The sequence below is a fragment of the Symsagittifera roscoffensis genome, chromosome 8 (genome assembly GCF_963678635.1).
Source record: "Symsagittifera roscoffensis chromosome 8, txSymRosc1.1, whole genome shotgun sequence".
Classification (NCBI taxonomy): domain Eukaryota; kingdom Metazoa; phylum Xenacoelomorpha; order Acoela; family Convolutidae; genus Symsagittifera; species Symsagittifera roscoffensis.
The window spans coordinates 55056399-55073672 of NC_087069.1; the positions used below are offsets into that span (position 1 = coordinate 55056399).

Here is a 17274-nt window from a genome sequence, read left to right on the forward strand (position 1 = left end):
TGAATGACCATCCCTCGATCGACGAGGCCTCTGTTTCGGTACCCTTTTTGTCTGCGTTTTTGAGCGTCATGCCTCTGGCATGTCTGGAACTGGGTTTTCCGCCCGTCCTTTTTCCCGTTTTTGGTTTTGCCTTCCGTTTTTTCTCTGCCTCTGCGTCTTTTTTGGTTTGTTGTTCTTTCTGGGACAGCTCCATTGGCAGTCCTGTTTTCTCATCCGGTCGCGATTTCGTATTGAGGTGCATTTGGTTGCTCGATGTCTAAGAAACGTAGGCATGGCCCTGTTCTCCTAGCTGATTTATGTGCCACATAATCACTTAGCGGTGAAGGTCTGCATGGTCCGTATATTTTTGGATTTGGTACAAAGGCGAAGCCACTGTTTCTCAGTAGACGAGATTGTTTTCCCTTTGTTTGTACCCAGGCCGTTTGCGGTGTAAAAGTTAAAATCCTATTATGTATCGTTTTCTTCTTTTTTGTTCCAAGTTTTAAGTTTCTTTAACTTTTGTGGCGATACGAACTACTTTTCGAGCTAACGTTTTATATATTTTTTTGTTGATATTCGCTTGTTATTAAGTTAACTTATATCTTAGATTTAAGACTCCCTTTTATTTAGCTAGTGAATATCTTGTTATCATACATGTAATATTTATCGTAGATGATTCTCCTTCCTTCAGTGACATATTTGATGGTTCTGGAAGTTTCTTCATTTGTCGTCCAGTTATCTTTACCTCGATTTCAGACCAACATTGAAGATCGTGCATGGTGTCTGGTTGGAGTGGAGGAGACATCAGGTTTTTCCGATCTAAGCAAGCGTGTTTTGCAATTTCCCACTTTAGGTTATTTAGTGAGCTTGTTGTGGCTAAATTAAATAACGATGTGCTGGGCTTTCGGCCCATGTGAGCTTCAAAAAGAGAAATTTTTGTCGTTTTTTGTGGTGCTATTCTCAATGTTTTTATGGTTTCGATTACGTCCGAGGCTAACTTGGTGTTTTTGCGTGTTTTTACTGTCTATTCGCATAATCCCCAACTTGCATTTTAGTGTTCGGATCTAGCGTTCGACTACCCCCTATGGATCTGTGATCATCTACTGGTGCGAAAAGAAGTTTAATGTAGTTGGATTTACAAAAAAAAAAAGAAATTTTTTCAGCTCTAAACCTTTGTGCTTGATCACATCTAAGCTGAGGGGGTATCATATTGTTTGAGATTCCCCTCTGCATAATTTTTGTCGCTTTATCTGCCGTTTTATTTGGACCGCCGTACCTGTAGGAAGTTTTTACCATTTTTCTATCGCGACCAAAAATTATGCGTCTTTATTTAATTCGTCGTTGAGGGGCACGGCAAAGTCTAGTTGGACTTCCTCATTGGGTTCTACTACCGGTTCCATTTGGAATGAATGGGGTTCTCCTATTGCAAGTTTTAAATTTTTACATTGTTCTGTGTTTTATCGGCATTTGTGGGCCATTTGAACAATTATGCGGTGTATGTGTGGGAACAAGGTATTTTCGCACCAGTCGCGCATTGCCGCCGCTCGCGGACGGGTCACATGTAAGCTGCCGAGGATAGTTTGACGCAATTACTTGGTGATTATGATTCGGTAGTTTATTAGGAGACAGTCGTCCTTGACGTGCAATCGGTTTTGCACCTTGTGCCAATAATCGCCATATGCGTGTTTTAGCGCCTTCCAGTGTCGTTTCTGATGGAAGTTGACCATTGGTTTACTGTTTCTGTCTCTGCAGGTGGCCGCGGCGATTTGACCGCAAGATTTGTTGTAGTTTCTTCCGGTAGAGTGGTGTGTCCTCCTCTGCCTACGTTGCGCTGGCTTTGTCTGCTATTTCCACGACACTTGCCACAATAAGTTCGTGGCAAGCTTCTGATTGGGTGCCAGACATTGTTTGCGTAGCCTCGTTAGGTGACGTTTTTCAAAACCGACGTGTTGATGATCGACTCTACTGACGCAGTACTCGTAGTGTTCGTTCACCACTTCTGTGAGCTCTGTTTGTCAGCTGTTCTGGAATTGGGGAGCGATTGTAACTTCGGATGTGTTTAAGTTTTTTTTCGACGACGCAAGATCAGGCACCAAACAAAATCATCAGAATGGGTCCAATTATATATCATTGTGAAACCTTTTCAGTCATGATTAGTATGATTTTTGTTGATTAAAGAATTTTCCCTGGGTCGAGAAAAACAAGTTCGAAGTTTTTGAATTCTTGTCTTTTTTCTTCAAGTAACAACTCAATTTACTCCAGAAAAGCAATTTTGAAAGTTTTTTAAGCGCTTCCTTCGCAACAAAAACATTTAACACAAAATTCGTAGTTTTTTGTTCTTAAGGAAGCACTAAACGAAGCGTTCAAAACTACTTCTAATTTTTTCTGAAATTTTCAATTGTTTCTAAAATTTTTTTGGCTTTTTTCATGTATTGCTCGGAATTCGTTTTTCGAAGACAAAAATTGTTGATTTTGTAGAAGTCGCTACGAGGTTGATAAGTTCTCTCGTCAGAACACGCACAAAAAATTTATTTGGGAAGAAAAGAAAGAAAAAGCAATTTTTATAAATGCTCGGAACATTTTTTGCTGCTAGCAGAGAAACCGCCTATCCTTGTTAACTTTCATCCTTGCCAACCAACTTAAAATAAGTTGCAATACACTTACTATGGTGGTGTTAAGGATCAATTTCCGAATCAAAAAAAAGTTGAGTTTTAGGGAGAATCATAATAGTGCAGGGGCAAGAGCAGCATAGAGATAAGACTCGAAATCAGTTTATCCATTTGAGGTTGTTTTTAAAGTTATCCCAAACTTTGTATACATTGCCAATTCGATTGATAAGATTTTAAATATATCTACATAAGGCTTCAAAAATGGGTCAACCTAAACTTTGAGTACCTTTTTTTCTCAACAAGGCAAGAAAAAAGAAAACACTTACATTATTCTTTGAACAGATAGGTTTGAGCTTTTTTCAGCTTTTTAAACATATTCTTGACAAATATTCAATCAAATTACTGAAATTTTTGCTTATATATTTTTCAGCCACAAATCATTTTACCCAGGGGCGGATTTAGGGGTGGTGGGGGTGGATCAAAATTTTCCAAAAAAGCCTAAAAACGTCTTTTTTGGCCTGTTTTTTCAAAGTTTTACCTGCGGCGCAGAAAATTTGGCCAAAAGAGGATCTTTTTAGTGCTTTGCAGAGCTCGGAAAATCAAGTTGATCGACTTAAAAATAAAGTTGACAAAATTCAGAAAATTCGCACCCCCCCCCCCCCCCCCCGCCCCCCCCCCCTCGAAAAAATCCTAGATCCGCCCCTGATTTTGCCTAATTGATCTTGAGTATTCTCTTTCTTGCAGCAATTTTTATCTTTCTTGCAAAATTTTTTGAGCTTATTGGAAAAAACATGCGTTTCCAAAAGTTTTTCTTAATAAAAAGAATAAATTAGCAAGTTTGTTGGCCAAAACAAAGATTTTCAATCAAAAAAATGTTGCCTCTAAACAATGAGTGACTTACCTTGGGAGCTGCAATACCTTTCTAAATTGTATAAAACGTTGAAAAACAATAAATTCAAAAAATTTTAGACAATAAAGAATACAGGAAATCAACCCTTACTTTTTTGACAAAACTGAGTGAGTTGTGGACAAATAATGGCTGAGGTATTATTTTTGTATCATCAAAACTAGACGAAGCGACCAATAACATTTATATTAGTCGAAACTTACGCCTCGATAAGAAAAAGTTTATCACGTGCATCACCAAGTTACAAATAACACAACGTCATAAATAGTCACATAGCATGTAAAACTGTTTTAAGCTTTCGTTGTGGTAAGATTGAACAAACCTGCGTTTCTCTGTCAAAACTGCGAGTTTTTCACGAGAACTGACCACTGAGTTTACAAACTACGTAGTTTTGTACATAAAAAGAGTCAGAGTATAAAACATAGAACAAACGACGGAGCGCTACGAAAAATAAGTTTACATGCAATAGTAGAGATTGAGTTTAAGTCAGGGGCGTCTTTCTCATTGATTAATTTTGGATAAGGTACACCGTCTGTTCGTCACGCTATCTTTTTTTCGGCAGGATAGGTTCGTGTAACTTCTTAGTCTGATACCAATCGTAATCTTACTCTGATATCTCCTAGTCTCAATAGATCTAGTGAATACTGGTATTGTTGCGAGGCTTAGAATCAAGAAAAAGTAACTGTTTGCAAAACTAAATTTATTCTTTTCTGGCTGAAACTATAAATAGTTTCAGACTTACAATTTATTGTAAGTTTTAGTCATTGATCATGATTGGTTGGTTCTATCTATTTTTCAGAGGTATTTAATCAAAAATATAATTGGGTATAAAAAATACTTGTTTTGAACTGGTTCCACCCTTCCGGGGTTTAGATAGTTTCTAAATTTTTCAAGTTTTTCATTGAAGGATGGATGGAGAAATTTCTTTATTTCTTCTTCGAGTAGATTCTTAAAAGGAGCGAAGAGAGAAGAGAAGCAGTTGCTCGTGTTGTGGATTAGTCGTCTTGAAGAGAGAGAAGAAAAACAGTTGCTCGTGAAGAGTAAAGAGATTGCGTGTATCGTAGATTAGTCGAGTGATCGTGTCAAGGTTACAGATTGATATAGTGACGAGTCGAGGTCGTTACGTAGAGCGAGACTTCGTGCATCCCCAGCTATTCATCGAATAGTGAGATTGGCTTTGACTTCTCTGAGTGAAAATCCAAGTGACTAGAATTCGCATTGCTGAGTTAAATATCAAGTTGGCCATTGTTCTTGTTTAATGGGTATCTTCGCTGCGATACTGGCTCCATTCTTTATATCCTGTGAAGATTGTGACCGCGCCAAGCAAATTCAAGAGATTTGCCATTCAGAGTAGGAGTGCCGTCGAGTTTTCATCTCCCTTTTCTTTGCTCTGAGAAATCTTTTTATATTCCAAAGGGTTGCTCACCCTGTAGTTACACTGGGCAAAAAGTGAGGGTCGGGGTTTTAGCACATGGTGAGCACATTTACTTCGTGCGACGTCGTTCTGGTGGGTGACGCCAGAGACGTGTGTACTTTTATCATCTTTTTGAGCAGAGTCTTTTTTCTTAATTCACCTTTTTAATCTTTTTTATCCGGTATTTTTTATCTGGTTGGGTCCTTTTTTCAAAAACGGAACATTTTTGGTTTCTGTTGTTCTTTTAATGAGTCTACGTTTCATGTGTTCTTAATAAAACTTTAGTTTGAGGTTTAAAAGAATAATTCATCCAGTTTTAATATGGGTTTAACCTGGGATGGGTACGGTGAGACTTTTCTATACATGCAGTCAGTTTGGTCGTATTTTGACTAAGAGTGTCGGGTAGAGCAACGTTTTTACCTGCTGTCCAAACTATACTTTTAAAATTGAAAATTTCAACAAAATTAGTTAAAATGTAATTACTCTATGGTTAGTATTCGATTTCTGTGTAACGAGAAAGATAATGGGTTCATGATAGATAATAAAATTTGTTGGATGTTTTAAAGAATTCTTATAATGTATTTATAAAAGCTGTACATTCTCTTATAAATGTAGAGAGTCTTAGTTTGGCTTGTGTGAAAAGTCTTGAACTTGCTGAAATTAGAATTATTTCGTTGGTGCCTTGATGTGATTGTAAAAGTGCTACGCCACTTCCAAAATTAGAGGCGTCGCTGAGTTGGATAAGGGATAGTATTTGATTTTTGTTTAGTTAGGTTTGTTTTGATTCCATCGGGAGCTGTTTTCATGTTTTCCTTTAGTAAATTTTGATGATATATATCTAAAATTTTAAACATATCTTGTTTCGTTTGTGATTGAATGAAAACATAGTCCCAATATTAGATAACTTTTTTTTATTTAATAAAAATAGTTTGAACCTTTTACTCATATATGCCGCAAAAGCTGCTGGTCTCATGGTGATGCCAAAAAAAGTCAATTAAATTCGAACTGCTGATTTGCAATAACAAGCGGCGTGATTGTTCAATTAGTGCCGTTTGATTTCGTGCGCTGTTCATGTCTGCTTTTGTAGAATTTTGTCCATTTGTTTTTGTGAGTCATGATTGTATTGGTTCTATGCGCCAATCGCATTTGGATTCGTCAATTAGGGAGTTTAGATATTGTGCATTCAATACTAATTTAAGGAATTTGCCTTTTTCGAGATTGATAGCTGGGTTGATAAAGATAATTTACATTAGGTTGTTGTTCTTTTTTTACTGGTGAAAAATATTTTCTTTTGCTCAAGGATGTCTAAAAGTCTGTTTACTTTATCTTGTAAGAGTACTGGAACTTTACTTGCGCGTTGTTTCTTGAAAACTGCGTGGGGCTTATGTGAAAAATAATCCCTCTTAAAAATTGTTTTTGTTCTACTTTGTATTTCGAAATTTTAAATGTAGGATTGAAATAAGGTTTTTTTAAAGTAATCTGAGTTTTGTTTCGATTCTTTTCCGGTGTTGTTAATAGATAATTATTCGTTTAGAAATGTAGATTGCCAAATATCTGAGAACTTTAGATTATTGGTTACTCTATATGGTTTTTTCTTAGGGGGTTACAATGTTTCGTTTGCTGCACAAAATCTAATAGTCCTAAAGGAAGTGTGATTTTGTTTAGAGACTTGTCGTATTTATGAAATGCAATTATGTCTGTGTTTGTGTTTTTTGCTTATTTTATGGATGATATCGTTACCCTAAAGAAGTTGTGAATTGGTCTGAATTCAAGATTGGAAATGTAAAACTGTTGTGTTTCTGATCATTGTTATGATGAAGTATCTTTTGGTTTTAATTGTTTTTGTTATTGGATGTAGATGAGGTAAAATTGTGAAAATTACGAGGGTTGTTTATTAGGTCTTTGGAAAAATGTTAAAATTGTTTTATTTGTTCTCAACCATTTATCTTTGATTGTAATTTGTTTTTTTTGGGATATTAATTGTTGATATAAATTTTGAAATCAAGGCTAAACTGACTATTTTGTGTTTAATATATGTTATACGAAATATTTTTTTATTTTGTTTGATAGTTCGTGTTGCTATAAGAAATAATAGATTTTTACCATAGATTGTTTAGCCTGTGCCTCCTGCTGTGGCTAGCTTACTTCAAGTTTTGGAAACTGGAAGTTTGGGATGTAGTGAACGGATTTCATTCCATGTATCAGTATTAAAAGTAGTTGATTCTGCTCCTAAATCGGTTAGGAAAACTAATTCAAGATATGGTGTTTTAAAATTTTTGCTTTTTGGGCTTTTTAAAACAAGTAAAACTTTCAAAATTTTTTCAATAGGATGGGATGGTTTTGATGTTTTATTTTGATATTTTTTATTCATATTTGTTTGATTTTCAACCATAAGAGGGATGTGATCTATTTTAGATTTTCGATCAATGTTTGATTCGTTAAGGTTTGACTTAATGTTTTCAGTCTGAAAAAGTTTGAAACAGTTTGAATTTAATTTGATGTTCTAATTATACCTTAACAAAAACTAAAAAGCCTTCGGTTTCAGTTTCATCATGAGTGGTTTCACAGTGTATATGATTAAATTGATTTTCTAAAGTTTTAGTGTTATCTGTTCCTGGTGGGTCTGCAGTTTTTTTGCTTGAAGACTGTACTTGATCAATTTGTCGTTGATGTTCAGCTGTACTACTTCGATAATATGATTTTATTTATCTGGGCAATGTGAGCTATTTCGATGTGGTGATTGAAAATAGTTTCTTGATCTGTTTTGATAGCTAATAATTCTAGGCCTAGTTTTCTCGGTATCTGTTGTTATAATTTTATTATTTCATCTGTTAATTAAGATATTCTCGATCGATTATTTGAGTATTATCGGTTTTGATTCTTCGAATATGATCGATTTTTATAATAGATGGACTAGTTATTCCTATTTCAATTGGATCTAGAGTAAATATTCTTATATTGATTATTCTGACTGTTTGATTATGTCTATTTTGTGACTAGTTTTGTGAACATCGTCTATATGGGGATCAACCGAGAAAATTATTTGAAAATGGCAATTAAGGTCTGCTGTTACTATAGAAAAATAGTTTTTTATGCTCGTTTTTGCTCTTTTCTAACAAAACTATGTTAAGTCACAGCAACCATAAATCTTTTTAAAACACTGCACGCACAGCAATTTCAGAAAAATTTTAGAAAGTTTTATTATAGTCTCTCATATTCGATTGTAATTGATGGAAGTGGATTTTTTTGACAAAAAAAAACAAAAACTTTTTTAATCGATTACAATTATTTTTCATTTCATTTTAGAGCTTGACAACAAAAATTTATTTCAATCACTTATTATCTTAAAGCTTCATTGTTCGGTTGGTTTTTCAGCAAAAAACGCAAGACATTTGAACCAATTTGAAACTGAGTTTTGACAGCTAATTTCAGTTTTAAATATCTGAAACAACCTAGATTTGCAAAAAAAACTTTCATGCCGAATGTAAGCTCGGTACTTGTCAATGCCGTTTGTGTTCGACAACTTTTGAGAATGATTGCTGCAGAGCTAAATTGACTGAAAAGTCTCCAGCCAAATTGTATTGCTTTTTTTTGCTTTAAGGTTTCGATTTCATTTAGGCTGAAGTTTCTCTGTCTGAAATGTAATGTCAAGGCACCGCGCGAAATATTTTGCGCGTTGATTATCTCAAATTAGCAAAAATTACAAATTTTAGAACCCCAAAACTTTGCGAAAAATGATCAAATGAATGTTCAGTGAAATATCTTCTAAAATTTGAGCTCAAGATAACAATACCTCTTGGATGACATAAAAAAACTTTGTCAAAAAATGATAGCAAAAAATCACAATTGGTCGGGAGAAAAAACCAACCTGAAAAAAAAATATTCCGCATTTTTTTCGAAAATCGGAAGAAAAACGTGTAGTAATCGATTTACCCGGAGTGGAATTAGTTAGCTTAGAACAAACAGATTGGCTGCTTTCTCAATGATTAAACTTTTGACAAAGTGTCTTTTGAAATTTGACGAACAGTTCAAGTATTAAAATTACAACAAAAAAAATCATTTCAATGGCCCTCTCTGGATGGAATCAAACTTATGCATTTCCAATTGCAACTGGAAATTTACCTTTCATGCAGCAAATGAATTTGAATTGAACTCACACAGAAATTCAAGTTAAACCCCGGGTTGACCAAAACTTCTAATCATACAATTTCCATTTATGAAAAACTTCTTGTCATACAATTCCATACAATGCCATACGTACAGAACATTGTATGAAATCTCTATGATAAAGATTTTTCCATAAATGAACATTGTATGATAGGTGTTTTTCCATAAACCAAAAATTTTGATTTTTTCTTTCAAAATTTAGTTTCTGAAAAATTTTTGGATGTGTTCGCAACCGAACACAAGTGACAAAGACCTTGGTTACTCAAAACACCAACGGTTGGACGGTCTTGCATATACAATGCATAGCAAACGACCTGAATTTGGATGTTTTTCACAACTGATGTAACAAAAGTAACGAACTTTTATTTTTTGGCAAAATTCTTTAATGATGATTATTTTAAATTTTTGAATTTTCAAGTTATCAGACATTGATCAAGGCTTACATTAACACCCCATACAAAAGAAATAGGAATTTTCAGCGTTTTTGAAAAAAAAATTTAAGTGTAAAGAAAATAAAAGCCAATTTTATCGTATCCAGGACTACGTTATGCTCACAAAATATTAAATTTTGCATGCAAAAAAAAAAATTCGAAAAATGTTTGTTTGCGTACGAAATTCGATTTGCGGTTGAAAAAAAAAACCAAAAATTTTTTGGGCCAAATTTTCAAAATTACTTGAAAAATTTTTTTTGTCGCCATCAAAAAAATGCCAGTCATACAATTACCATATATGGGAATTGTATGATAAGCATTTTTTTCAAAAAAACGAGAACCTCAGTTTTTTATCACCGGACCGTTTTATAAGAATCAAACATCCACAGAAATAAGTTTATACCAGTTTTCAACCATTTTTAGAAATTGTATGAAAATTGTATGACAAGCATTTTTCCATACACTTGATGTATGGAATTGTATGATAACCATTTTCGGTGTATGGAGGTCAACCCGGGACTGCGACACAAATTTGAGCGTATGCAAGTTTAAGATTTTTTCCTGTACAAGAATTATCGTTTCCTCAATAATTGATACATACATCATTTCGTTAGTTAACACGAAAACTTGAGTAAAAAATTATATTGTGAAAAACGGCAAACATTCGCACATTTGAGCAATTTATGTATTCAATTTAAAGTTCGTTAACAATAGACATCGTAATTACAAATTCAATACTGAAAGTTTATTCAAAAGCTGTACAAAAAGTAGAAATTAAAAACATCCGGAAGAAATTTTACAAGAAGCTTCATTATTATGAAGATAAAGGTTCACATACATGCTAAAGCGTTATCGGTCAAGTATAGTTGTGATTACTGATGAAACACGGAAATATTTTTAGACCATAGAACTTCAAGATAGCGGGATGAAAAAGTAAAAGCGCGATCAAAATTGCTAAAACTCGACTGAAACGAGTCATCATTTATCTGATTTTGCTTGACAATGGGCTCATTTTGGCTATTGGCAGGTCAAGAGTTTAACTTCAAATAATGTCATTTATATCGAGAGTTCCACTAAGCACATTTTTCTCTTGGATGTGATAGGCTAATTAAATAGGCCAATCAGATGTATCTATTGGATTGTGACGTCATTATTACAGCATAATTGCATCATCACTCCTCGTCGTCCATTGTGGAGTCCTTGAGGAGTTTGAGTCTGTAGGTGCAGACCTTGAGCAGCTCCTGGAGATCTTTGTTCTGTCTGCTTAGATTGCCAATCTGGTCGTCCTTTCCTCTCAACAGCACCTCTAGTTCCGCTTTGGCTTTCTGAAAACACAAAAATAGTTAAAATCACAAAAAAAACAGGAATCGGCAAAGAGCTGAAAAATCAAAAATTATGCTAGCCAGTCAGAATTTTAAAAAAAATAGTTAAAATCATGTCGTCACGTAGTAACAAGAATCTATCAAAAAAATTGCAGTGATCGAAAAACTTTAAATTGATCAATTTTTTCGGGTATTTGGCGTTTAGTACATGAGAATAGCCCCCGTTTGATACAACACGAAGTGATACCATGTTGAATCTGCAATTACATCATGATTTTCTATTATTCAGTTAAGAAAAAGCAATGAGTCACAGGAAGCTTTGGACTCTGCATTCAATGATATCCATCTGCAAACAACTTTGATAGCAACTTGACAATGTTTTCATCTCAAAGATAGGCAAGGTTGTCATTAAACGCTGTGTGGTTTTCAAAATACAGGTCCACGATGTGTTTGTTTTCTATTTTTTTCAAGCACAGACTAGAAGGATAAGTAGATATAAATTAAGTCAGATAAATTGATTGAATTTAACCTCATTATCTACTCCAGTTTGAATCCGCGCTGTCCGTTTTTGTTTGCTTTTTACAAATCAGGAAGTTTCTTCGGTTGACCTGACATAGTTATAATTATCTCTGATTTGAAGATATTCCAGCTCTATGGAAATTTTAGCGATGATTCAGGATCAGTGAATGAATATATTTTCCAGCGATAGTCATAGATAAGTAAGAAAAATTACATAAACAGCAAAGCTGAGCTACGCACCACTTGCAATACACAAAAAATCTCCAAATATCAAAAGATAATGTGTCTCAAGCTTGAACAATTGGAATGAATTTTGTTGAAAAACTGGTACGTTTAAAATTCAAGAAAAACTTTATTGCAAATGTTAAACAAAAAAATTTCTTAATAACAAAAGAAGAAATTGGGTTTAACCCTTATAAATTTCTTCAACTTATCCATTCTGGGCTTATCCATTTATTTCTGATATTCAATAGCAGAAAACGATAAGAAAACATATCAATCAAACAATTGAGATACAAAAAATTTCGAATGTACTCGAAAACTGTTCAATAAATCTTGCAACCATCGAGAAAAATCGGGGCTGAAAGGCCTTATCCGCTAATTACTTTAGTATAAGACCACAAAAAATAACGAAAAACAAAAATTCAAAAACATGAATCCAAAAATACACACATCTGCCACAGAAAAAAACTTGCTGAAAATCAGAAAAAAACTCCCAATTACATCAAAAATTATCAATTATGAATATGATTTGCAAAGATAAAAGAGCTTCAGGCACTTTTCGAACAAAAATATTAGAAACCATGCATCTGAAAAAAAAGTGAAATATTTTTGCGAAAAAAATCCAGCAGAAAAATCTATCAAGAAATACAGATTTGATTAAATGGCAAGTAGGCCGACAAAAATTGGGTCGAAATCAATAAAGCCGACAAAAAAAATCAACCCGCATCCAAAAAAATTTTCAGCTGTAAAATATATATCAATTCAGTCGTTGGAATCAGCTGTTAAATTACAGCTGTTAGACGTGCAAGTTGGGTAGAAATCATTTAGAGGCTACCAAAAATTTCTGTCATCCTGTGGACAAAGTTGTCTACGCGTAAATAGTATAGTAACGATTGTAATACCCTTGCTTATTACAAGGGTAAAATACATGAATTAGCGCTGAAAATTTTTTTTTCAAAACTTAAATACAGTCTGTCGTACCTCCCTTGTATATAAATTTTTATTCAATTACATTCTCATCTAACACCCCAATGTCTTTAAAAAAATCTTAATGTTCATTGAAGCATTGAAACTTTTTTGGTTTCAGTTTTCAGCTACGTTTTCTGACACTCAAATAACCAAGTTGAGTCGCATTTATTTGCTGCACGCAAAAATATAACAATTGTAATTTTGTCGGTACTGACTTTTAATAAATTGAATGATCATCAAGAACAAAATAGATTTTTCAAACATTGTTTTTTAATTCTACTTTTACATTGCTGGTTCAAATTGAGTGAACAAAACTAAAAAAAATCTAATTGGGTTAAATATGACAAAAGTGAAGAGAACAGAAACTGCTTAGAATTAATATGGTACAATTTATTTTTTAAAATTCGTAACTAAATTTTTACCTCACAAATGGAGCATTTTGGCTTTTTAGTGAATCACTAATTGCGCTAAAACTATCATTACGAAGCCAAACTGTGTATTTTGTTAATTGTAAGCCGATTGCGGATCAAGGACACTCTGTTTTTTCTTCTTTTTGGAAAGCAATATTGATTGGGAATTTCGCCAAATCAATCGGACCAAAATATTTCTACTGAAACTCTAAGCAACTTTTGTTCTCTCCACTTCTTGTCAAATCGTAAACTAATTTAAGAAAAACGCGTTGAAATTTTCCAATTAGTTCGTTTTGTCATTCAAATCAGAGCTGTACTGGGTAGCTACAGTTGTGCCTTTGAAAAGTTTATAGAAATCTTTTTTTGGCGATTGTTTATCTTTGCTGTCCTGTCCGGCCAACTTTTTTTTTACAGTTTTATGGCAAATCGTAGATCAAGATTCAAAGAAACTCTTACGCTATGAGAAAATACTATGAAATGAAACATCTGTAGACATCATGAGTTCTCGATCAAGTCTAAATTTCAATATTTCCGTGAGCTCTACTGTTTGCATCGGATATCTTAACAAAAGTGCGAGAAGATGGAAAAAACGATGTTGATTGCGCCGGTTGTGAAGTTGCATGTCGGGCCACGCTAGTTGCACCTTTTACTCCCTAATAAAGTCTGGTCGTATTATACCAAAGTGCTAAGCTTTTGACCGTATTTGTATGTTGATTCTGCTACATGGAAAGTGTTCTGCATATATTGAAGAAAAAAGTTTGAACTTCTCCTTCATTCCCATGTACGCAATTAAAATGATCGTTGCTGATTGATAATGGAAAGATAAGGAAATGACCCTGAGAACTACTGAATTTTTAGTGTTTAAATTGTCAACTGTAACTTTGAATTGGGACGGTTGTACAGCAAAGAAATTAAAACTGATTCAGCGAAAAATCAGGTGTGTCCATGCTTTTTGCTGTGGTAGTTCAGCCCTGACTTAGCGCTGATTCTGAGTCTGATACTGAAAAATCGAGTATTGCAGTGATCTTAAAAGCCAAAATTGACGCTAAATTGGCGATGATCAAGCCATACAAACCTAGCCCTAAATCTGAGTTGAAAAAATCTTGATCATGGATAGAAAGCCACTGATCGGGGAAAAGATCAGCGATGTTAGATTTTCAAAAAGTCGCTGATTCAGCGATATTTATTCTTTAAAGCTCAACCCGCGTATCTATGACACATCTAAAAAACACGCTCTTGTTTGTTTCAATCAGGAACAGACGAAGAAAACCATAGATGAAGAAAAAATGAGTTGGCGTAAGAACATGAGATATCCAAGAGTTTAAGATGGATGCAACTTACCCGCACTGGAGTTCCATGGAAAATAGTTGTTATCAGGGGCGGATCTAGGCTTTTCTCGAGGGGGGGCGGATTTTCAAAAAAATTTCGAAAATTTTGACTACTTTTTTTTTTTCTAGGTCGATCAGATTGATTTTCCGAGCTCTCCCAAAGCAATAAAAAGACCCTGTTTTGGCCAAATTTTCTGCGCCACAGGCAATTTTTTGAAAAACAGGTCAAAAAAGCCGTTTTTGGGCACTTTTTGGAAAATTTTGACAAAAAAATCTTTTTTTTTGGCGCGCGCTCCCCCTCAAAATAAGTATATATTGGCGCCGAAGGCTCCTTTAGAAAAATTTTAGGGTCGGTCGGCCAAAAATGGATTTCTTAAAAAGTACCAAAGGGGGGACCCTTTGGGTTGGCAGGGGGTCGAATCCCTGAGGGGGGGGCGTCCGCGCCCCCCCCCCCCCCGACCCCCCCCCCCCTAAATCCGCCCCTGGTTGTTATAGTCCATTATAATAGATTATAATCGGATAAAAAATGTATTGTTTGAGAAATTATGAGTTTAGCAATTTTTTTTCAAATTTATCTCATTTCATGTTTCGTGCAGTTACTACGTACTACGTTTCATAAATTTTTACTTTTCACATAAGATTTTATTTATTTAAGTTTTCTCTACTTTTTCTATGTTACGTAAACTCCATCGCCTCTTTTAACAACCCCCTTCCCCAGCTTACCCACCCCCCCCCCCCCACAGTTTGCCCCTCGGCAGTTTACCCCACGCCCCCTCCCCTCCCCCTCCTAATAAATTGTAGTAAACATGGGGATGGATGTAGGGATAAAGGTTAGTTTGAGTAGACTTAGATTGCAAGTTTAACGCAAAAAAATTGTAAGTTTTGCAAATGATTTTGCACAATAATGTAAAGATTATAATCAAGTATTTTCAATTATTATAGATTTTAAATGGAATATAATCCATTATAATGGATTTTAATGGATTGAGTTTTTAAGAAAAAAATCTATTATAATGACAATATAATCGATTTCGTGGTCTAAATTTGCCACAATAAAGGTTTATAATGACAACATTTTAAACAACAATTTTCCATTATAATCCATTATTATCCATGGAACTCCGCTGCGGGTAAAAAACAGAGGTGAGAAAGTGGCAAAAGGGAGCTTTGAAATACACAAAAACGCAAATAAGTCGCTAAAAGCACTTTTGTTTACACAAACTTGGCATGGGAAAACTTGGATTGTTATAAGCTGAAGGCAACCACACTAAATTTGCATGTAATAAATTGGAATATATAGAACAAAATAAAAACAAACAAGACTGCTCGTATCAGGGAGAAGCCCTGAAAGTTCCGACTGCCTTTTAACGTTTATGGAGCAGTAATAACATAAAAAACTTAAAAAATAAACAAAAATAAAATAAAATGAAAAACTTTTTTTCTAAAATATGAAAATTTTTCTATCAAAATCATCCCCCCACACGCCATATATAGTACAAAACAATAGATTTCGCTCCTTGTAACAATTCAATTATGGCAAATAAGCTTCGTTCAACCAATTTGGAACGATTTATAGGACGGATTAAACCTCCGCTTACGCGTTAATAGCGCGAATTATATCGCGCGTTAATTGTCCCAAACTAATCTTTAAACCCTCATAACTTTACAAAAAATGATCACAGGTGAAACATCTTTCAAATTTAAGCTCAGGACAACAATAGCTTTCGAATGATATAAGAAAATTCCGTCAAAAATGGCTGGTTAAAAAGTCGAAATTTGTCTGAAGAAAAAAAAACCCACCCCGAACACAAATATTCCGTTACTTTCGTATTGAAAGTCGGAACAATTATGCTATTCGAAAATCTTCGCGAAATACTTTGATTCAAAAAACTTGTGAAATGTATTTTTTTTTACCATTCTGCTGTTGTTTGAACAATACGCTTTTTTGATGAAACAAGACAGCATCATTTGTGTCAATTTATTAGCACATGTTTTGGAATTGCCAATGCTGCATGCTGCAAAAAAGTCACAAAAAAGCTTAATATTTTGACACTATAGCTACTTTACCTGTAGTGCGGCTATGAGATCCTCCAGTTTGGCCTGGTTGTCCTTGAGCTGTCTAATCTGGTTGTCTCTCTCCTTCCTCTGCTGGGTGGCCTCCGCCTTCACCCCATCTATCTCCCCCACCAACTTAGAGTGCTGTCTGTCTCTCTCTTGCTTTACCTGCACAATTCAAACAATTATTGATCAGAGGTTAACTTACACTCCGAAGGCTGAGGTTCGAACCCCGAACTAACTGTTTTTTTTCATTTCTTGCTCCACCTGCACAGTATAAACAAAAAAAAACAATTTCTTCAAATACCAGACTAGAAAAAATCTCAAAAAAATTAATACCAAGATCGCATTAAAAACAACCTCTCGCACATTGTGTCTTTCCAAGAATATCCACTTCCATATAGATACAAACCAACGTATTTGAAATTAAAAAAAACTAATTGCTCTATTTCACCGATTGGAGAGTTGGGAAAACATTTCACTGTAAATAATCAAATAATGTCTAAAAAAGTTCTAATTTTTTATACTTAACAATATTGACCAGTTTTAAGCACCGCTCATGTTTGAAGTGCTAGTGTAAGCATAATGAGATAATGTCGGTGTGATCTTTTGACAGCAAAGGTCCTGAAAAGGTTGCAACCACCCCCCCCCCCGCCCCCCTAAACCTCCCCTCCCCCTCTCCGCCCCGGCATTTTTGTTGTGGGGGATAGTGTACCTTGTATATCTCGTCCCTGAGCATCTTGGCCTCCTGTTCCCTGGCTTCCTGACTCCTCTTGCTCTCCTGCTGCAGTCTCTCCACCTCCCCCCTTACTCTCTCCACTGTGTAGTCCCTGTCTGCCATCACCCTCTCTACCTCCCCACCCAGTCGCTTCACCTAATGTGCGGGAACAGGGAAAAAGTTGAATAAATAGACAAAGATGAGCAGAATGTTCCGACTAGAAG

General features: G+C 34.9%; 3 protein-coding genes across 3 annotated transcripts in view; 2 read left to right on the forward strand and 1 right to left on the reverse strand.

Annotated features, from left to right (window-relative positions):
- LOC134853395 (uncharacterized) overlaps window positions 1-17274 on the forward strand; it is a 551043-nt gene that overhangs the window by 273186 nt on the left and 260583 nt on the right. The gene's annotated exons all lie outside the window — the stretch shown is intronic.
- LOC134853394 (uncharacterized) overlaps window positions 1-17274 on the forward strand; it is a 410233-nt gene that overhangs the window by 83327 nt on the left and 309632 nt on the right. The window lies entirely within an intron of this gene.
- Window positions 10135-17202, reverse strand: LOC134852837 (keratin, type II cytoskeletal 8-like). Its single transcript, XM_063868665.1, has 3 exons — window positions 17048-17202; window positions 16345-16500; window positions 10135-10832 (listed from the first exon to the last, which is right to left on the reverse strand). Exons 1-3 carry the CDS (start codon window positions 17171-17173, stop codon window positions 10680-10682), a joined length of 435 nt encoding a protein of 144 aa, XP_063724735.1. The 5' UTR covers window positions 17174-17202; the 3' UTR covers window positions 10135-10679.

What these genes read in the sequence shown, in the direction of transcription:
- LOC134852837 (XM_063868665.1), bottom strand. Translation starts at nt 17,173, where the DNA reads ATGGCAGACAGGGACTACACAGTGGAGAGAGTAAGGGGGGAGGTGGAG. An exon ending in TCAGGGACGAGATATACAAG is followed by an intron (nt 16,501 to 17,047) that starts GTACACTATCCC and finishes TGAATTGTGCAG; the next exon opens with GTAAAGCAAGAGAGAGACAG. An exon ending in ATCTCATAGCCGCACTACAG is followed by an intron (nt 10,833 to 16,344) that starts GTAAAGTAGCTA and finishes TTGTGTTTTCAG; the next exon opens with AAAGCCAAAGCGGAACTAGA.